The sequence below is a fragment of the Chelonia mydas genome, chromosome 24 (assembly GCF_015237465.2).
Source record: "Chelonia mydas isolate rCheMyd1 chromosome 24, rCheMyd1.pri.v2, whole genome shotgun sequence".
Taxonomy (NCBI): domain Eukaryota; kingdom Metazoa; phylum Chordata; order Testudines; family Cheloniidae; genus Chelonia; species Chelonia mydas.
This window is the reverse complement of record NC_051264.2, coordinates 16,131,973-16,153,969: the sequence shown is the minus strand read 5'-3', so window position 1 is coordinate 16,153,969 and position 21,997 is coordinate 16,131,973. Positions and strand designations below refer to the sequence as shown.

The 21,997-nt window shown below is 49.5% G+C and overlaps 2 protein-coding genes across 3 annotated transcripts in view; one reads left to right on the top strand and one right to left on the bottom strand.

Annotated features, from left to right (window-relative positions):
- Positions 1-559: 559 nt before the first annotated feature.
- Positions 560-21,997, bottom strand: part of LOC119564204 — a 49,871-nt gene continuing 28,433 nt past the window's right edge. The window contains exon 3 of one of the 2 annotated variants that reach the window (XM_043535185.1): positions 560-1,936. In XM_043535185.1, coding sequence (XP_043391120.1) covers positions 1,155-1,936 — 782 coding nt within the window. In that variant the 3' untranslated portion in view covers positions 560-1,154. Of the gene's footprint in view, positions 1,937-20,962; positions 21,432-21,997 lie in introns of those variants that run through there. The other variant, XR_006287331.1, reaches the window with a different exon arrangement.
- On the top strand, positions 14,583-19,370 carry LOC122463731 (chemokine-like receptor 1). The gene has a single exon (XM_043535184.1). The coding sequence runs from the start codon at positions 14,779-14,781 to the stop codon at positions 15,733-15,735; it is 957 nt and encodes a 318-aa protein (XP_043391119.1). The 5' UTR covers positions 14,583-14,778; the 3' UTR covers positions 15,736-19,370.

The following is a 21,997-nucleotide window of genomic DNA, read 5'->3' as shown; positions in this document are numbered from 1 at the left end:
TCTGCTGTGGGGACCAGGATCCCCATCTGGACATCGCCCACGAGGGACTGCCAGCTCCTCGCTTAGCAAGGGGAGGCCATGCATCATGGCAGTTGTATGACCATGGTGTATCATGGGAGCCTGACCAGGGCCTAGCCCAAAAGCACGAGTCACCCAAACTACAGCTCCCATGAGGCACCCTGGTGGCATTTGAGAATGGAAATATTTCAGTTTTGGGACATACCGTTTTTGATGGCAAGTTTTTGACCAGCCTTCATCTGGATGCTGCAGCTTCAGTGTCCTGGGCCTATTTTCATCCCTGACCATGGTGCTGAAGGTGATAGGGAAAAGGAGGGCTGAGTTGTGTTGACACCTGTCCTGCTGGTAACGGGACTGAGCCTCCCACAACTCGTCTCTGAATTCCCATGGCGAGAGACCTGGCTGTGGTATGGAAGAGGATCTATGTTTCTGTCTGCTGAGCCCATTCTAAGATCAAAGATGAGTCCAAGTTGATTCGATTTTACTAATCTTCGCCCCGGGATGCTCTCTCCATATACAGGCTAGGCTGGTAGGGTCCCTCTTCAGCAGATAGGACGATTTTTATTAAACTTTCAACCCAGGCTGTAACATACAGATCCTAGCTAGACAACAAACATCCGGATCATCACTGAGGATATGTCTACGTTGCAGCAGCGACTCTCGGAGCTTGTGTCAACTGACTCGGGCTTGCGGAGCTCACACTATAAGGCTAAAAATAGCCGTGTAGACGTTCCACGCCAGGCTGGAAACCCAGCAAGGGGAGAGGGTCTCAGAGCCTGGGCTCCATCCTGGGTGCGAACATCTACACTGCTATTTTTAGCCCAGCAGCATGAGCCCCATGAGCCCAAACCAGTTGACCTTGGCTCTGGGATTCGCTGCCATGGGGTTGGTTTTTTGCAATGTAGATTTACCCGAGTGGTCAGGTGAGCAGCACTGGGCTTCAGAAACATCTGGAACATCAGTGTGTGTTATGGTCAGTGCTGGAGTTCATAAACATCTGGAGCATTAAGATGGGCAGCGCTGGAGTTCATAAACATCTGGAGCATTACTGATTGTTCACATGGGGTGTGTCGAGGTTTCATAAACATCTGGAGTATTCAGATGGGCTGCGTTTGGGTTCATACACATCTGGAGCATTACTGAAGGTTTAAATGGGAAATGGTTGGGGTAAGGAACCCAGGATTTCCTAGCTGTGGTGGGGCAGGATTGGAGACTGCCACAGGGGCAGGCTGGATGTTCCTCAGGCCTTTGACATCCTTTAGGAGGAAGGTGGGTTCTCCAGGAATGGTGGAGGTGCTCACATGCGGCAGGCTGGTGATCATCACAACATCTGTCCGCATCGGGGGAGTGGCTCCTTGTGCCGATGGCCCCTGGGTAGCCTGGCTGGTATAGCTGTGGGCCAGCTGCTCCAGGCGTCTCTTCTTGAAGAAGGCCTGGGTGGTGGCATGCAGTGGCTGCAGGATCCGAGGCACGGGTTTGCCTGGGTGCAGGAAGAAGTCGAAGCTGGAGCAGTCGGTGGGGTCATAGGATGGCTGCAGGGATGCCTCACCTTCAGCCGGCCAGGTAAATGGGAACGGCAGGGTGAAGTCCTCGGTCAGCACCCGGATGGCCAAGTCATCATCCTTGCCAAATTCCTTGTAGGCCCTCTGGATGCTGTGGAAATGCTCCTCCCACTTCTTGGTGTCTCCATCATAGATGTCTGGGAAGGACCCCGGCAGGGTCTGGACCAGCACTGAGGGCGAGGACACAGTGGCATCCATCAGGCTGTAGATGAGCCCTGGGTTGTTGCTTGGCAGAGCTGTCTGGTTGAAGATGGGTGGTGGGGGGAGCAGCAATTCTTGCTGGCCGCTCCCTACTCTTCCTCCTTTGGGCTTGGAGGTGATGGCTGAGGCCGGAGCAGCTGGGTTCCCTCCATTGCCTGCCCAAAACAACAAGGTGAGAGTCCCAGGGAGGGGAACGGGGAACAGGCAGTCTTGTGTGGAGGGGAGACCAACATGGGAACAGCAAAGGGAGTGGAGGGGCAGTGATGGGGGTGAGAGGTAGAGAGACAGCAGAAGGAATGTAGGATGGAGTGGTGAGTTGGGAGGCAGAGAAGGTCTTGGCTGACTTGAACATGGGCATGATCCACCTCCATTGACAGTGGGAGAGCCCTCTGGCCTGCATGTTATTCTACCATGCCCTCTTCTTAGTCAGCTCCAGAAACAACTGGGTCCCTCCCACACACCACCCCCTGTATTTTCCATTCAGTACCTTGGCTCTGAGGTGAGTAACTGAATTGGCCCGGGGCTGAGGAAGCCATTACTCACATGGCATAGCAGAACCTCCAGGGACTTGTTTACTACAATCGCCTGGGAAACAACAGGGGCTCTGGGGTGACATCACACAGGAGAAAGGAGAGGGGAGGTGGTATCTGAAGACAACACATAACAGGATAAGGGTTGCTGCGCCACTAGGATGTGTAACTTGCTTACACACCCCTCTTTCTTGCACTTCCTCAGCTGAGCCCTTTGTTGAAGCACGAGCTTTTGCACAGAGTTAAACCTCAGGGCTGTTGTATGTAAAACATTGAACATAGGTGTTAACAGTTCCCAGGCAGCTAGAGAGAGAGAGAGAGTGAGTCCAGTGCAATGTCTTATAAACTAACACTGAACACATGCAAACACCCTGCAAATTGTATCTGGAATTCTTCTGAATAATTTTTAAACACAAGCTATTTGGTATTAAATCTAGCCCTTATACAGCCTTCCCACTTTGGTGCTGTTGCATATATTTAAATACAAGCTTTCAACATAGCCTTTACACGTTAGCACACACATAGCAAACATAGTGTTCTCTGATCTTCTTTCTGAGATGAGGTCTCAGTCTTCATAACACGTAGCATGTGTCACCTTCACCACTTGAAAAGAACAGCAGCAACTTGATTCTTTCCCAAACACTTGCCTTGTCAGCAAACCAAAGTCTAGGGCTCCTTATATTCCAGCCCTTGGATTAATAACAGAGTGAGGGAGATGGTCCCCAAATTGGACTAATTGGCTTCTAACTTGCCATGTTCTGTGAGATCCAATAGATGCCTCTGCAGTACTCTCTTCAGATGTTGTGGTGGGAAATTTCCCTGGTTTGTGTCCCTTCCAGTTGATCTTCATGAAGTTGACTCCTCTTGTTTGGGTCAAATTCTGCTGACTGAGGATTGAGTTCTGATTGCAGACATTTCCTTTCTACGGCTCGGGTCATTTAAGGCAAATAAAACTGACCTCTAGCAACTCTAGTGTTCTTTCTATTCCCATGTGGTGCATATCTTCCCAGGGATTCCTTCTAATGCTGTCTCAATGCGTGTAGGGAATCACTAGCTATCCCAAATCTACTCTTTTCTGAATCTTTCTGTACAAAACCCCATTGGGCACAAAAAGCTTTGGCCAGTCTCGTAAGTAGAGACAGGTCTTATATTTCTCCTTCTCCTCCTCACCCTGACTGGGCCTAGGGCCAGACTCCAGAAAGTGAATCAAGTGTCCCATATGCCTATCTTGTCACTGCAAAACTTTCCAATCAACAGGAACAGAATCTTGCACATTTGTCCTTCCAGGCTATGGTCTTGCTGTCTGAAACTCTTTTAGTATGCTGAGTCTTCTCCAGGATTGTCCTCATGAGATCCAGATTGTACTCTGTGCATCTACATGACTGCTTTGCTGGCTGTCCCCGTCACACAAATCCTCCAGCAGGCAGCTTTGCCGTTGTTGCGCTAAATTGGGGTGAGGTGAGTTCTCACAGTCTTGTACTAAATGGTCTTGCTGTCCACAGTTGACACACATCCATCCTTTTGTCTATCTTCATACTACTGGCTTACCAGTTCCCTTAGGCTTCTCAGGGGTTAAAATGTCCTGAATTGGGTGGAACAGGCCTTGGCCTATATATCTGCTACTGAGCCAGCTGCTGCTGCAGAGGTTTCCCTTTCCAGTCTATCTCAGAATTCCGCTCACTGGTACAGGATGTTCTTTCCCGTTACTTCACCCATTGAAGGCCAGCTTTACCCAGCAGTGGCCCCTTTTCATCGCAGCACTCTTTCTCAATAGATCTCCCTTTAAGCAAGAGAGCTTCATAGGGAATGTTTCTCTGCTGACCCTATGGATCCTGCGTATGATTTGTAATGATTTGTGCAACAGTCTAATTAGGGTTCAAATCAGTGGCACTGCTATGGGTACCCGCATGGCCCCACAGTATGCCAACCTTTTTATGGCTGACTTAGAACAACCTTGCCTCAGCTCTCGTCCCCTAATTCCCCTACTCTACTTGTGCTACATTGATGACATCTTCATCATCTGGACCCATGGAAAAGAAGCCCTTAAGGAATTCTACCATGATTTCAACAATTTCCATCCCACCATCAACCTCAGCCTGGACCAGTCCACACGAGAGATCCACTTCCTAGACACTATGGTGCTAATAAGTGACGGTCACATAAACACCACCCTATACCGGAAACCTACTGACCGCTATACTTACCTACATGCCTCCAACTTTCATCCAGACCACACCACACGATCCATTGACTACAGCCAAGCTCTATGATACAACCGCATTTGCTCCAACCCCTCAGACAGAGACAAACACCTACAAGATCTCTATCAAGCGTTCTTACAACTACAATACCCACCTGCTGAAGTGAAGAAACAGATTGACAGAGCCAGAAGAGTACCCAGAAGTTACCTACTACAGGACAGGCCCAACAAAGAAAATAACAGAACACCACTAGCCATCACCTTCAGCCCCCAACTAAAACCTCTCCAACGCATCATCAAGGATCTACAACCTATCCTGAAGGACGACGCATCACTCTCACAGACCTTGGGAGGCAGGCCGGTCCTCGCTTACAGACAGCCCCCCAAAGCACATACTCACCAGCAACCACACACCACACAACAGAACCACTAACTCAGGAACCTACCCTTGCAACAAAGCCCGTTGCCAGCTGTGTCCACATATCTATTCAGGGACACCATCACTGGGCCTAATCACATCAGCCACACTATCAGAGGCTCGTTCACCTGCACATCTACCAATGTGATATATGCCATCATGTGCCAGCAATGCCCCTCTGCCATGTACGTTGGCCAAACTGTACAGTCTCTACGTAAAAGAATAAATGGACACAAATCAGACGTCAAGAATTATAACATTCAAAAACCAGTTGGAGAACGCTTCAATCTCTTTGGTCACTCGATTACAGAGCTAAAAGTGGCAATTCTTCAACAAAAAAACTTCAAAAACAGACTCCAACGAGAGACTGCTGAATTGGAATTAATTTGCAAACTGGATACAATTAACTTAGGCTTGAATAAAGACTGGGAGTGAATGGGTCATTACACAAAGTAAAACTATTTCCCCATGTTTATTCCCCCCCACACCCTCCCCCCCCCACACTGTTCCTCAGATGTTCTTGTCAACTGCTGGAAATGGCCCACCTTGATTATCACTACAAAAAGTCCCCCCCTCACTCTCCTGCTCATAGTAGCTCATAATAGCTCAGCTTACCTGATCACTCTCGTTAGAGTGTGTATGGTAACACCCATTGTTTCATGTTCTCTGTGTATATAAATCTCCCCACTGTATTTTCCACTGAATGCATCCGATGAAGTGAGCTATAGCTCACGAAAGCTTATGCTCATATAAATTTGTTAGTCTTGTTGGGGACACTGGGTATGGCCACTAGGTAACTCAAGGGGATGGAAGACCACGAGTGTCGATGAAGCCCTCTCGCACTAGGCCCAAGTGTCCTTGGCCCACCCGCCTGGAGGCACTCACAGCAGCTATGCTGAGGATCTGCAACAATATGTTGCAGAGTCAGACTGCCTGAAACTAAACAAGGCCACACAGCGCAGATATGGAAGAACAATGGTGAATAAAGCAGCTTTATGTATGGTTTAACAGATGGTACAGAGAACAAGGGAACTAGCTGGTAACTAGATTGGCTGGCTATATGGATACTTAGGGCAGCTTGCTATTGGATAAGTATGCTGAAGAAAGGATGTATAAAAGCCTGTGTAACTTCCTGCTCTGTGTGCAGGATTTGAGCTTCTATTCTCCCTGTACCTTCTTGGCAGCTGCAAATAAACTTTTCTTTTTCTCCACCCCGTTGTGATTCTTGGGTGATGCACACCGGGCAACGAACCCCTGCTGTTGCTCGCCTCTGGCACTGGGTGCCGGCAACAGCTTTTGGTGTCCCTGGGTGGCCGACGAGGCTGCTATTTAGCCTTGCCCGGACCCCTCCTGGAGGTTGAGGATTGCAGCGAGAACTGACGCCAAGCGCGCACCGGTGAGTTCATAGCGGGCCTTGGAGGAGATGCGATTTGATCAACCCCGGAGGGCACAACGGTGCAACACACTTCTGTAGTGGAGAAGCAGCTGTGGGCGACGGTGAGGAACCGGTCCCTTGGACATAGGGGAGGAGGAGCTGCGGGCGACGGTGAGGAACCGTTCCCTTGGATAAGGTAGGAACCTTTTGAAATCCGGATTGTATGCTCTGTTGGAACCTGGGGACGCCCAGAGTTACCCTGTAGGTATGGGACAGGGACAGAGCTCGGGGGTTAGGGCACCATGTACGCCCCTAGAATGCATTCTACCAAACTGGAAAGTGTTTGGATCAGATCCAATGACAAAAAGCAAATTGAAAAGGTTTTGTACAATAGACTGTCCTCAATATCAACTAGAGGACCAGGAGTCATGGCCACCAGGTGGGTCAACTAATTACAACACGATCCTCCAATTAGTTTTGTCTTGTCAGTGAATGGGTAAATGGAATGAACATCTGTACGCACAAGCGTTTATGGCTTTAAGAAATAGAACAGAGCTGTAATTCTGCAGAGCTGTAATTTGACTCCGACTGGTTCGGTAGCAGCTAATGTTAGTCCCCAGACCCCCATCTCCACTGTAATGGCAGAGCCGGTGTCCCCTTCGGCCCCCACACCCCCACCTTTTAAGGGTAGAATGCCTCAGGTTACAGAGATTGCCCCCTCGGTGGGACTCTATCCTTTGATTACTGAGACTGTTGTGGCTCACCCAGGGGCAGACGGACGTCAGGCTACCACTATGCAAGTTTACACCCATGTGCCATTCAATCCCATAGACCTAGCAGCTTGTAAAACACAGGCTGGGGAATTCTCCATGAACCCAAGCTGGTTTATTTCAGTCTTTGAGGGGTGCCTCAGTAGTCACAAGCCGGATTGAGATGACTGTAATATCCTCCTGAGAAACCTGTTGTCTGAGGTAGAGCGGAATCAGGTTACAGCTAAGGCAAGGGGAGCGTCAGCTTTCAAGCAGAAAAAAAAAAAAAGGAAGCTATCTGTCAAGTTCCTACCCCAAGTAATCGTAAGCAGCTCAGGGCATTTCAGGGTATGGCAGGCTTTTGCAGGATATGGATCCCAGAGTTTGGACTATGGGCTAAACCCCTGTACGACTGTGTAAAAGGAGCAGATCATGACCCCTTCTATTGGACCCCAGAGGCTGACAGTGCATTTAAAATCTTGAAAAGGAAGTTGATGGAAGCCCTGGCTCTGGGTCTGCCGGATCTCTCTAAGCCGTTTCAGTTGTATGTACATGAACGAAAGGGGGTGGCCCTAGGAGTGCTCACACAGCTGTTAGGAGCATGGAGACGTCCTGTGGCTTATTTTTCTAAGCAACTGGATCAGGTTGCAAAGGGTTGGCCGGCATGTTTACGGGCGGTCGCAGCTACTGCCCTAGTGCTTGAGAAAGCCGAGAAGCTAACATTGGGAGGGGTTATGCAAATCTTACTCCCCGTATGGTCCGAGCCCTGCTAGACACCAAGGGTGGGCTCTGGCTCACCCAGGCTCGGATTGCTCGGTATCAGGCTAAGCTGTTAGAGAACTCTGAAGTCACCCTACAGCCTTGCCCCTCTCTTAACCCAGCCACCCTCTTGCCAGAAACAGAGGAACAGGAACATGACTGTTTAGAGATCATAGATGCCCAGTACTCCAGCCGTCTGGATTTAAAGGATGTACCCCTCCTAAATGCAGATTATGAGTGGTACACTGATGGTAGCAGTACTGTAATAGATGGGCAAAGGAGGGCGGGTTATGCTGTTGTGACCCTCCATGACACTGTGGAAGCTGAAGGTTTGCCCGCAGGGACCTCTGCTCAGCTTGCCGAACTAATAGCCCTGACCCGTGCACTTGAACCGTCAAAAGGAAAGCGGGTCAACATTTTTACTGATTCAAAATATGCTTTTGGGGTGCTGCATGCTCATGCTGGCCTGTGGAAGCAGAGGGGAATGCTGACAGCTCAAGGCTCTCCAGGAAAGTGCGGGCCCCAAATCCTCCGGCTCCTAGAAGCAGTACAACTTCCCTCGGAAGTGGCGGTGGTACACTGTAAAGCCCATCAAAGGGAAGATCAAGATGTGGCCAGAGGTAATGCCAGGGCAGATAGAGAGGCTAAGCATGCTGCCACCCTGCCATCCCCTCAGACTGAGAACGCCCATATGCATGCCCTTATCCCATCAGTAGGGGAGCTTCCAACCCCTCAGTACTCTGGGGAGGAGAGACAGCTAAATGACAAACTCGGTCTCCGGGAAAAGGAGGGATGGCTCCGTTCCCTGGAAGGGAAGGTCCTCCTACCGAAGGGCCTGATCCGGCCGGTGCTGCAGAAACTACATCAAACCACTCACACTGGTAGGGAAGCACTTATCCAACTAATGGGAAAATACTTTATCACATCTGGACTCCGACCCCTGGCTGCCCAGGTACAAGCGGACTGCTTAGTCTGCCAAAAGAATAACCCCCGACCGGGACATCCTGTGCCACCAGCTGCCCTGGAACCCACTCCGGGCCCCGGACGAGTGTGGCAAATAGACTTTACTGAGTTTCCCCGGACCCAAGGGTTCAAATATCTCCTTGTCATAGTGGATCGGTTCAGCGGATGGCCAGAAGCCTTCCCATGCCATAATTGCACTGCCAGAACAGTGGCCCTCAACTTTGTTAAGGAGATCATTCCTCTCTTTGGACTCCCCCAGTGGATGGAATCTGACAACGGGACACACTTCACGTCAAAAATCATTCAAAGCATCTCACATGCCTTACAGATCCCCTGGAAACTCCATACGCCCTGGAGACCGCAAGCCAGTGGGGTAGTGGAGCTTACCAATCAGACCCTTAAACGGCATCTCTCAAAAATGTGCCAAGAAGCCTCACTGCGATGGCCTGATGCTTTGCCCCTCGTCCTGCTCCGCATCCGCGCTCTCCCTACGTTTAGATTAGGGCTTAGTCCCTTTGAAATTATGTTTGGAAGGGCATGGCCTATGAATGGCACCCCGGTTCTGTCAGGGGAATGGGAGTTGGGTAATGTTTTTTTGTCTCAGTATATGTGTTCCCTGTCCAAGGATTCCCAGCCTCTCCCCTTGGACTCTCCCGTCCACTCCTTACAGCCTGGTGACTCCGTGCTTCTTCGTACCTGGAAAGACGAGCCTCTCCAGGAAAAGTGGAAAGGACCCTATACCGTCCTGCTGATCTCCCATACAGCGGCAAAGATCGAGGGACACAAGAACTGGATCCATCACTCTCGTCTGAAGGCAGTACCCGCCCCCTCGTCAGCAGAACAGTGGACCGTCCAACCTGCTGACTCCTCATCTAGTGATGATCTCGGGCTAAAGCTACTGTTTAAAAGACACAAATAGCGGGCACCTTAACGCTAAAATGGGCCCACCCAGGTACTGGAGACCCTGGGTTGGGAAGACTCTGGTAATAATTAATTGGGTAACATTGTTATTCTCTGTATTGGTGTTTCCAAACTGTGCATATCGGGAGCATAACTCCTTTGTTTCGCTTGCGCACCATGTTGCTACTTTAACAAACCAGACTGATTGCTGGGTATGTGCTCCAACTCCACTGTCCCCCAAAACGGGAATGCCCCTTGACATGCTGCCCTTGACCCTAGCAGAATTAGCTGACACCAAAGAGCAGGAAAGAACGGACTCGCCATTCTGGAACAAGACCTCTTTACAGCAAGCCACCTATCAGGACCAGGAGTATTCAGTTGCAGTACTCACTAAGGGAGTATTATGTTTCACCCGAAACCAATCTGATCACTATGGGCATCCTGTGCGAAAGAGCTCCTGTGTTATTACACAGTGGGCTGATGGGTATTGGATAAAGACCAAGAGGGGAGGCCAGCAGTGTGGGTGTAATGGTTCCTCCCCTTTTAGGGAAACTCTTACAAATAAAAAGAATGTCGTTAGACAAAAGAAAGGTTTGGAAATATAACTTGCCGTCCAGTTAATACATCCAATGTAGCAAGCCAATGGTGGGTTTGTAGTGGTCCCTATGGCGAGTGTAATTTGAACGGCACAATTAGAAACGCCCCCACTTGTACCCAATCAGGAGGATGGGATGCCCCCTTAGGGGCATATGAACTGTTTGGAAAAGCAGCCAAAGCAGCCTTAAATATCCCAGGAATCCCCTTAAGAAACAGTCCTTACTGGGCCCTACAGCGTCACTATTTTGTATGTGGCCAAAAGGCCTACAAGGTGCTGCCAGCCAACTGGACAGGGAGCTGTTATATAGCTCATGGAGTTCGTCATCTGTCAATAACTGCCACACTGCCCAAAGGAAAGATACCTCCGAGTCACGAAAAAAGACCCTGCGGCGACTGACTACGGCATTGGAGAGCAATATAAAGAATCCCCTCACAACCGAGAAGCTTGTAGGGTGCTCTGTACTGGGAATAGCGCCACTGTTTACCGGGCCAGCCATGGCATGCATAGGCCGCTATACTGTAAGGCTGTAAATAGTACTTGAGAAAGTTGCCTTAGAGTTAGAGGACTCGGTTAGTGATTTAGGGTCAGCAGTAAAAACATTAAATAAAGAGGTACAGCAGCTCAGGACGTTTTCCCTCCAAAACAGGCTGGCTTTGGACTATCTCTTGGCATCCCAAGGAGGGGTTTGTGCCCTCGTCGGGCCCCGATGTTGTGTATATGTAAATGATAGCAGTTATGAGATCTATGAAAAGGTGGTACAGGCTGAGGCCCATGCCCGAGCCGGAGCACAGGTTGCCTATACTGCCCCAGAGAACGATTGGTTGCAAACCTTGTTTTCAGGCTGGGGTTTGTCATTTTGGCTTGGTGGTTTATTTAGCCTGTTATTGAAACTTCTCTTTCCTGTATTGCTTGTATTACTGGTATTATGCTGTGCAGTATCATGTGTCAAGACCCTTTTGCAAAAGTTAATAAGTCATTCTCTTCAGGGCTATCACAAAGTGCTTATGCAAAGTCCTATTGTAAAGAAATAAGTAGCCCAAGTGAGAAAACTCAGAGCCAAGGCTGTTGAGTGTTCTTAAAGGAGGGAGTTGTTGGGGACACTGGGGCATGGCCACTAGGTAACTCGAGGGTATGGAAGACCACGAGTGTCGATGAAGCCCCCTCGCACTAGGCCCAGGTGTCCTTGGCCCCCCCTCCTGCCTGGAGGCACTCGCAGCAGCTCTGCGTACTAGGCCCAAGTGTCCTTGGCCCCCCAGCCTGGAGGCACTCGCAGCAGTTATGCTGAGAATCTGCAACAATATGTTGCAGAGTCAGACTGTTTGAAACTAAACAAGGCCAAACAGGGCAGATATGGAAGAACAATGGTGAATAAAGCAGCTTTATGTATGGTTTAACAGGTGGTACAGAGAACAAGGGAAGTAGCTGGTAACTGGATTGGCTGGCTATATGGATACTTAGGGCAGCTTGCTATTGGATAAGTATGCTGAAGAAAGGCTGTATAAAGGCTGTGTAACTTCCTGCTCTGTGTGCAGGATTTGAGCTTCTATTCTCCCTGTACCTTCTTTGCAGCTGCAAATAAACTTTTCTGCTTCTCCACCCCGTTGTGATTCTTGGGTGATGCACACCGGGCAACGAACCCCTGCTGTTGCTCGCCTCTGGCCCTGGGTGCCGGCAACAGCTTCTAAGGTGCCACAAGTACTCCTTTTCTTTTTGCGGATACAGACTAACACGGCTGCTACTCTCAAACCAGTCTAATTAGAACTAGTCTTGTCTATCCAAATCCAGTTCTGTATCTTCTGTATCAAGCCGCAAGAGTTTCTTGGACTAATGAATGTAATCTAGTGACTTACAGCAGTGAGACTGTAAAGCAAGACACCTGCGTTCTATTCCCAGTGGTGGTGGGAAGGTGGGGCCTAGTGGTTAATAGATTCATAGCTTTTAAGGACAGAAAGGACCATTAGGATCATCTAGTCTGGCCTCGGGCAGAACAGGCCAGTCTCACCCATCATTTCTGCATCAAGCCCATAAGTTACAGACCAATCAGAAATTATCTTTTAAAAAGATATACAGTCTTCAGTCTGGTGAGAAATGCAGGGCTGGGAGTCAGGACGCCTGGGTCCTATTCTCAGTGCTGCGCAGGGTGTAGAATCTACTAGGTTAATTCCTGGGTTCTACTTCCAACTGTGGGAGGCAGGAGGCGCACACGGAGGGGCAAGCAGGGGCACTCCCCCTCCCCAATAATGGCCAGGGGCACAGAACCTGTCCAGCCCTGGGGATGCAGGGAGGAGGAGGGAAGAGTGAGCTCCTCCCTGGGCCTGGGCAAGTGTGTGGGGGGGCACAGAACATGCCCCCCTCAAAAAAGCCATCAAAGTTAAATTTCTGCGCATTCCCCTGCTGGGAGGGAAGTGAGGTCTAGTGGGTTAGAGCAGGGGGGCCTGGGAGACAGGACTCCTGGGTTCTCTCCCTGACTCTGGGAGGGATACGGTGTTTAGTGGTTAGAGCAGGGCACTAGGGCTCAGCATTCCACACAACAGAGGAAATGTGAGTTTTAAGGAATCTTTAGAAGTCCACAATCGCAGGACATCTGCCTGTCTGTAACACTCAGTAGAGACCATCAAAACCAAACCCTTCTGCACCTTTCAGTCGCGAACGCCCCTTCCTTCCCTTTAAGAAACCCACAAAAGAAGAGCTTTCCGCCCCATGCAGAGTCCGTCTGTGTAGCCTTCAGGGACTGTGTCAGGGACCTGACCCTGGACAGAGATTAACTCTTAGAAGCCACATCTCACCAACACGCAGGTAAGAAAGTACCATACCCCTCAACCCTGCCTCAGTACATCGGAGGCTGGATCAGTACTGGGAATAGGTCCCGTTCACTGGGGCTCTATGGAGCCCTTGATGGTGGTCTATAGGGAGCTGGCTGGTTACATGTTGCTGACCCGTCCTATTTCTAGCAGCTAAATCATGGTAATAGGAGCCAGAAACACATGGAATGTTTTCTGAAAAGTATTTTTTCAGGAAGCAGTTTCTGTAGTTGCCACAGTGACATCATGAAGCCATGAATGGGAGAGTGGGGAGGGCAAGGCACTGGGCAACAGGAGGGCAGACGGGGATGGGAAGGGAGACAGGGTTGGGTATTAGAGACCAGGTGAGGAGATGGGAGGCAGTCAAGGGGCAACCAGAGGGCCGGTGGGGTCAGGCAAGAGGGAACGGGAGGGGAGACAAGGTCCGGTGAGGGGGAATGTGAAGGGAGGTGGAGCTGGTGGGGCCAGGCAAGGAGAAACAGGAGGGTAGACAGAAGCTTGGAGGGTGGGGACGGTGGTGGCTAGGTGATGGGGAATGAGAAGTCAGGAGTCAAGTGAATAGGAATGAAAGTGGAGATGGGAGGGGAGGCGTTTTCACCTGGAAATGGCCAATGGTCAGAGAGGTGTCTATGAGACAGTCTCTCTTAAGTCCATGAAAAAGATTGAGAAGCCCTGATCAAATCCACAGAATTGGGGTTTATTTTAGCAAACTTGGGTTTAAAATGTTAGCACCAATTGCTATGAAAATTTGAAGCTCTCGGAGCTCTGCCTTGGTCCTGGGATGCAGAGGGGAGTTTATATATTTCCTCAGTAGCTTGTGAGACGTTTAGAAATCCTGTAGACATTCACTTACCTTCATTAGGACGGTATGGATTAAGATATATTGTGGAATTATTTTAGAACATATTAGCTAGTTGAGCTGGGCAGGAACCAAATATTTCATTTCTCAGGAAATACTGTGATTATGAAAAAGAATTCTAGTCTGAACCGAAACACAAATAAAAACATTCAATATTTCCCATGAAAGAAAATTCTGAATTTTTTTTTTTTTGTGCTTTAGGTCATTTGAAATGTTTTGTTTCAACTTTGAACTTTTAAAACATTAACATTTTTATATGAAAAATAATTAATTTCATTTTTAAATAAAAAATCGAAATATTCCATTCTGAAAATGTTGAAATGCTTCACTTTCTTTTGGTTTCCAAAAAGGAAATTTTATCAAAATCAGGATGTTTTTCTAGATATTTTGATTTCAACTGAAACACCATTTGTCACTGAAAAATCATTTTGACGAAAAATTTCCAAGAAGTCCGATTAGCTAGCGCATTCTAACAAATGTGTTCACAAGCTCCAGAGTAGACCGGCAATTTACACTTTATTTGGGCACCTTAGCACTTTCTAGAGTTATTAACAGTGCTAAGCTAGGGTTTGTGTGTGTTATTGACAACTTGCTATCTAAAACCCCAACCTTTTACACACGTGCTGGAACTAGGAGTGCTGGGGGGGCTGCTGCACCCTCTGGCTTGAAGTGCTTTCCATCATAAACAGGGTTACAGTTTGGTTCAATGGCTGTCAGCACCCCCACTATACAAATTGTTCCAGCACCCCTCATCTTTTATCCTCATCAAGATAAGCTTTCAGCGACATGATATTTGTTCTTTGTTTGGTCAGTACAAGATCTGCACTGCCTGAACCTACACATGGATGGCAACCCATGAAGCAGCGCTTATTCATAATCCAGTTCTCATGGACATGACTAACATAATCTTCATGGTGGCCTATAGCCTGGCCTTCCTCTTGGGCATGGTGGGAAATGGCTGGATCATCGTCATCACTGGCTTCCAGGTGAAGAAGACAGTCACTCCAATGTGGTTCCTTAACATGGCCATTGCTGACTTCATCTTCACCTGCTTCCTACCCTTCAGAGTTATCTGCATAGCCTTGGGCTTTCGTTGGCCCTTGGGCAGCATGATGTATAAATTGACCATTACTGTCACCTCACTCAACATGTTCACTAGGGTTTTCCTCCTCACTGTCATCAATGCCAACCACTTTATCTCCATGGCCTGCCCTGTGTGGTCCCAGAACCACAGTTCACCCCGTATGGCTTCTTTGGTTATTCTGGCCATATGGATCCTATCCCTTGCATTGAGCTTGCAGTACCCTGATCTCTGGGATTTCATGAGCTCATCTTCAGAGTGGAACGTCACCTCTGGCAATCTGAACAGTGTCCAAGAGAACCTCTGTCTGAGAAAAAGAAGGATGATGGCCAGTGTTGCTATCCACTTCCTGGTTGGGTTCCTGGTCCCATTAGCCTTGATCATGACCTGCTACATTCTTCTAGCTGCCAAGCTGAGGAGAAGCCATCTCACTCAGTCCAGGAAGCCCCTCAACATCCACCTTGTCTTGATCCTGATCTTTTACCTCTGCTGGCTGCCATATCACGTCTTCTACTTCCTGCAGGTCTCAGGTGATGCACTACATTCAGTGATGAAAAAATCCCTGGACATGGGCATCCTCTTTGCTGATGGCCTGCTCTATTTTAACAGCTGCCTCCCTCCCATCGTCTTCCTTTCCATGGGCCAGGAGTTCATGGGTTGCAGGGAAAATGCATGTAACTACCAAAATGCTGTTCCCTTGGAAGGAGAGCCAGCTGAATAGGGGAGAAATGTTCAAGGGGAGATGGGATCCATTCACAAACTATATGCTAGCTCAAGATAACAAGCTTCCGAAGTGTGTTGTGTCCCCCTATAGTAACTGAACTGTACGAGAAGATGACAGCCTACTACTGCGAATTAACATAGGGTGTCTTTAGCATCTGTGCTTAAAGTGTGGTGCTGAAGGTTCTAGGTTCAATCCCTGCTGATGGCACATACTGGGGGAGGGGGATCACGACACAGAAAGGGATCTAAATTCATAAGGAATGGCTGGGCCTGCAGCGCTTGGGGCACTTGAGCACGGGCCTGAGCTGAGGGGAGTCTTCCCCCCGATATCAGTGGGCATTGGATCAGACCATTGGGAGCAAAGCTTGCTCAAAATGCTTTGCTATTGTGCCACTTAAATGCTGGTCTGTAGCATTCTCTGGTGTTTGCTTCCCTGCTGATTTTCTAGGCTCAGTGTCAACATCAAATTGCTCAACAGAACAGATGTGGTGATTTTCTTTGGCCAAGAAAGAAATTTTCTTCAAGTGATGCTCTCATTTGAAATAATTTACAGTGGCTCTGCGTTGGGCATGTTCTCTCTTAGCAGCATCCCTGGTGGCTCAGATGGCTGAAGGGAACAAATTCAAGTGTAACAGAGTCTAATCCTGCAGCTTCCCTCACCGATGTTAGTGTGAGTGAGGCTCAAAGCCCAGACCACAGTGGAGTTCAAAGACAATAGCTGTCCCAGATGAGCCAGGAGAAAGGTCAATATGCAAGAGGGGTGCTGTGGACATACACAATCTATTTCCCCACACAAACCTACAGTACATACAGGAGGGCTTTCTCAAAGATGGAGCTGCCGGTATATGCACAATATGCTCCAAAGCAGATCTCGTGGCTCTTGGAGGGCAGTAGGGTCTCAGGATTAGAGCATAGGGCCTGGGAATCTGGACTCCTGGGTTCTATCCACCTCCGGAATGGGAATGGGATCTAGTGGGTGACAGCAGGGGGTACGGGAGTCAGGACTCCTCGGTTCTACCCCGCAACTCTGGGGAATGGGGTCTAGTGGTTGTGGGGGGCTGGTGGGAGTCAGGGGCACCCGATGAGACTACTGAGCAGCAGCCACAAGGACCATGGGAGTCCAGACTGTCTGTGCTCTTTATTCCCTCCAGCAGGCAGCTGCAATGACACTGGGTCCGTGGTCCCCTGTGCCCGTGCTCAGAGCAAGGTTGCTTTATCCTGCAGTGGTTTGTAGGGCTAGTGGTTTTGCTTTCTTATACAGTGGGCCATAAATAATGCAGTTTAATTATGAGGATACTTTGCTCTTCTGTTCCCCTTTCTTTGGTGGAACTTGGAGCACATTATAGGCAGCCATTAGCTAAATCTTCATGCCTGTGTGTGGTGGGAAGTTGACTTGTAAGGCAATGGCAGCGATGGGAACCAAATCCTTTCTATCCACTTCCTCTGCTCTAACCCTGCAGACCTAAATCCCCTCCCGGAGCTGCGGATAGGACCCAGGAGTCCTGACTCTCAGACCCCCGCCTCCCTGACTCTAATGAGGAGACACAACTTCCCTCCCAGAACTGGAAATACAACTTTTGTGTGTCTTGTTTATTTATCTGTAAACTCTTTGTGACTCTCTGTTCATTTAGGTTTGTACAATGCCCGGCACAACAAGGCCCAAATCTCAGTAAGGGCAGGGACTGTCTCTCGCTGTGTGTCTGGGCAACGCCCGGCACAACAAGGCCCAAATCTCAGTAAGGGCAGGGACTGTCTCTCGCTGTGTGTCTGCGCAATGCACAGCAAATGGGGCCCTGATCTCAGCTGGGGCAGGGACAGTCTCTCACTGTGTGTCTGGACAACGCCCGGCACAACAAGGCCCAAATCTCAGCAAGGGCAGGGACTGTCTCTCGCTGTATCTGGGCAGTGCCAGGCACTACAGGGCCCTGATCTCAGCTGGGGCAGGAACTGTGTCTCCCTCTGTATCTGGGCAACACCCTGCACAACAAGGCCCAAGTCTCTCTAAGGGCAGGGACTGTCTCCCACTGTATTTGTACAGCGCCCGGCAAAACAGGGCCCTAGCACACACAAGGCATCAACCGATGACTATACAGATGTTAAATATGAATGAAACAATGCGGTTCTCTCAGGTGAGCTGCTTCCTGAACTACTTTTGGTGTCTCTCCAGATCGACTTCTGCTCTACACTATCACATTTAACCCTCTTCAGTAGCGTTTGAAAAACACTTTCCGTCCAAACACAAAACTGCTTTAGTCAGTTATGGCTGGTTCTAAGCAACCTCACAAAGTGACTCTGCTCTTTGAGGACTGAAGAACAATTTAGCCCAAATCATTCCAGGCTCAGTTGTTTCATGAGACCTTTAAAAATGGCCTTGTGACTCCAGGCGGCATTTGGAGTGGAGCTAATAGAGTCCTCTCAGCTCCCTCATTAGGCCCCTCGACATCTATCCCCTCCCGTACCAGGGACCCCACATCACCCTTCCAGCCTCCCAAGGAACATCTGCCTGTGCCTATGTTGATGTGAGCAGACCATGTCCTCACGCTACAAACCACTTGTGGTTGCACCTCCACTAACATCCCCACCAGCATGTGGCATCACAGGGCCGTGATCTCAGCTGGGGCCGGGACTGTCTCTCACCATTTGTGTGTCTACCACCTGGCACAATAGGGTCCTGATCTCATCTGCCTCCTAGTCACGACCATAATAGAGATGATAAATAATAATCATAATCTGATCCGGTATGGGAATTCCTACATGCTTTCCCTGGGCTACTTGGTGACACCACCCAGCTCTATGCCACACAGATCCACAGGGAAGAACCAGGTAAGTACTGAAAAGGCCGGGACTTGGGGTTCAGTCATGTACCTTAAGCGCTAGAGTACCAGGAGCTGCACAGCCTGCTAGAATCTGGAGAGAAGTCTCCATGAGCAGTGGGGAATCAGCAGGAGTGATCCTGAGAACCTCCTACAGCAAGGTATTTTAGAGTGAGTGACCCATGCGAAGAAATGTCCTTTCTGGCTGCTGACGTGGCCTGTCCTTGTTATATCACCGTCTCTGAACAGCAAACGGCTAAAGCTCTTGTTCTGAGGTGATGCCCGGTCAGACTCTAAACAGGCTCCTATTGTTTGTCCACTGGACAGTTCATGGGGTTTTAAGAATGGGAACAGTCAGTCATTAAGAGGAGGAAGCAGAACCCATGGCTCTTATCAGCGTGAGATCGGTGCCTGCCAGAGGTGAGCAAGGGCAGACAGGGAGAACAGGATGTCAGGTGTGACTGTGTTTTCAGAAGAGCTCTTGCATGAAAGAGCTGTGCTAACATAGCAATGCCGCCGGCGACAGTGAAAGGTGGGGTGTCCAGTGAGGCAAAGACGGGCCTCAATAGAAGCTCTTTGTTGTTCTAGGATTGGGTCCCGGTTGTGGAAGGAGAGAGAGAAAACAGAGGCCCAGATTCTCAGGCCTTGTTTATACAAGAAAGATACATTATTTGACCAATGGTGGGATTTTAATCCGGGTTAGTTCAACCACGAAAACCCCTGTGTGGAGGCTCTTCTTTCCATTCAAATCAGGCTTATGTTGCGTTATCCTAAATCAGTGGTCCTCAAACTTTTTACCTTGCACCCCCCTTACTCCTGTCTACGCCCCCCCTGCCTGCTGGGAGCGGGGTCGCAGCTCGGGGAGGGGGGACGTGGACAGGGGTAAGGGGTTGAGGCTGGGGTCACAGCTGGGTGGGGGTGGATCCCCAGACGCGGGGCTGAGAGCAGATGCCCGGGCGTGGGGCCACCAGCTGGGACCCCGCGTGTGGGCCCGGCGGCTAGTAGCGGATCCCTGGGTGTGTGGCTGGCAGTCAGGGCGGGACTAGGCGCCCTATCCCCACCCCACATGGGGGCTGGCCTGTGCCCCAGGAGTGCCCCCTTAATCTTCCTCTGCGCCCCACTAGTGGGGCATGTCCCACAGATTGGGGACCTCTGTCCTAAATTGACCAGCTGAACTGAAACACACCACTGCTAAATCGAAACAAGTATCCACCAACCAGTCTGTAGCACTGCTCCAACTGACTCACCTTACACTGCTCTGTCTCTCTTCAGGACTTACGTGGCCCCTGAGAGCCTAATAGCTGGGAAGGTCACAATCATTGACAAATTTCTCCTGAAGACTTCCCCAGGAGGTAGCAAATGCTGCTACCCCCATTTTGCAGCTGGCAAAGAGAGCCTCTGTGATTCGCCCAAGGTCACACAAGAGCTCTGTAGCAGAGCAAGGAATTCAGCTCCTGGGTTAGGGCCCTAACCACTGGATCATGCTTCCTGTCTAAAGGCCTTAAAATGGGTGTGAGTTTAAGGCACCTTTTTGTCGCCATTCGGCTCAAAAGGACCTTAAGGTGCATCTTCACTGCAGGGTTAACTTACAGGTTAACACTGGGCTCTGTGACTGTTCAGTGCCTGACACAACAGTGTCCTATTATCTGCCCCCTAGTCGCTACCATAAGACATATGATAAATAATTATAGTCATCTCATCTGCTATGGGAATTCCTATAGGGTTTCCCCGGGCTACTTGGTAATACCACCCAGCTCTGTGCCACACAGATCCACAGGGAATAACCAGGTAAGGACTGAAAAGGCAGGTACTTGGGGTTCAGTCGTGTACCTCAAACCCTAGAGTACCAGGAGCTACACAGCCTGAAAGAATCTGGAAAAAAGTCTCCCTGAACAGTGGGGAATTAGCAGGAGTGATCCTGAGAACAACCTCCTGCAACTCCTTTTAGGGTGAGTGACCCATGCTAAGGCCTGGTCTACACTACACAGTTAGGTAAACATAAGCTGCCTCGTGGCGACCTATCTGTGTAAGTGTCTTCATTTAAATTTGGCTCCCACCAAAATAAGTGCCTTTTTATATCACCGTCTCTGAATGGTAAACGGCTAAAGCTCTTGTTCTGAGGTGATGCCCGATCAGACTCTAAACAGGCTCCTATTGTTTATTGACAGGACAGTTCATGGGGTTTTTAAGAATGGGAACAGTCAGTCATTAAGAGGAGGAAGCAGAACCCATGGCTCTTATCAGCGAAAGATTGGTGCCTGCCGGAGGTGAGCAAGGGCAGACAGGGGGAACGGGCTGTCGGGTGTGGCTGTGTTTTCAGAAGAGCTCTTGCATGAAAGAGCTGTGCTAACATAGCAATGCTGCCAGCGACAGGTGAAAGGTGGGGTGTCCAGCGAGGCAAAGAGGGGCCTCAGTAGTAGCTCTTTGTTGGGCTTGGATTGGGTCCCGGTTGTGGGCGGAGAGAGAGAAAACAGAGGCCCAGATTCTCAGGCTTTGTCTACACAAGAAAGATACATTATTTGACCAATTTTGTGGGATTTTAATCTGAGTTAGTTCAACCATGAAAACCCCTGTGTGCAGGCTCTTCTTCCATTCAAATCAGGTTTATGTTGCATTATCCTAATTTTGGAAGGGTGATGAAACCTCCTGCTTAGGGATAAGGATGAGACTTTCATGGGGGCAGATTCTCCCACACTGGGGTTCTTACACCTTCCTTGGAAGCAGTGGGTGCTGGCCAGTGCCGGAGATGGGATACTGGAGGAAATGGCTCTTGGGTCTAATTCAGTCTTGCCATTCCTTTCCTCCAGAAAAGCATTTGCCATTTGCTAGCGGGGGCCAAGAATGGCGGACATCTTTGAGGAGGATGACCTGAGAGCCATGGCTGCGGGAGAGAAGTTTAGGAGAGCATTACTTGGGACGGAAGACTTGGATAACTCTCAGCCTTCTCTTGCTACACTATTGTCAGCCAGTAAACCAGTAGCTGAGTACAGCCAATGGAAGCATACTCCACTGATGTCTCTGCTGTACATAAAGTCTGAGCATGCTTGTGTAAGTGGGGAAATAGTCCTGCTCTTGTGGGGAACTTTCCTGGCTTCTGCACGACCCCGGTGAAGTGGGCTAGCGAAAGGATCCGAGTCCTCGCTCCCACTTCCTTTACCCAGTGGCCTCCCTGCCCTTGAGGACTCTCCTTCCACTCTCCTGTCTGGCAGAGTCCTTGTAACCCCAACAAGGCTGGGCCCAGGATTCCGGGGGGGCTCGACCCCCAACCCTGCTGTGGTCACCTAGGACAGGGTCTAGGGTGTCCCCACTCCGGGGTACTCTCTCTGCACTGGGCACTTCTCTGACCCACTGACCATTACATACAAGTTAAAGCAAATACAAGTTATTTAATCAACAATTAATTTTAAAAAGAGTGAGGAAGAATGAGAAAGGTTAAAGGAAACACAT

Excerpts from the sequence above, each read along its gene's own strand:
- LOC122463731 (XM_043535184.1), top strand. The coding sequence starts at position 14,779 with ATGGCAACCCATGAAGCAGCGCTTATTCATAATCCAGTTCTCATGGAC.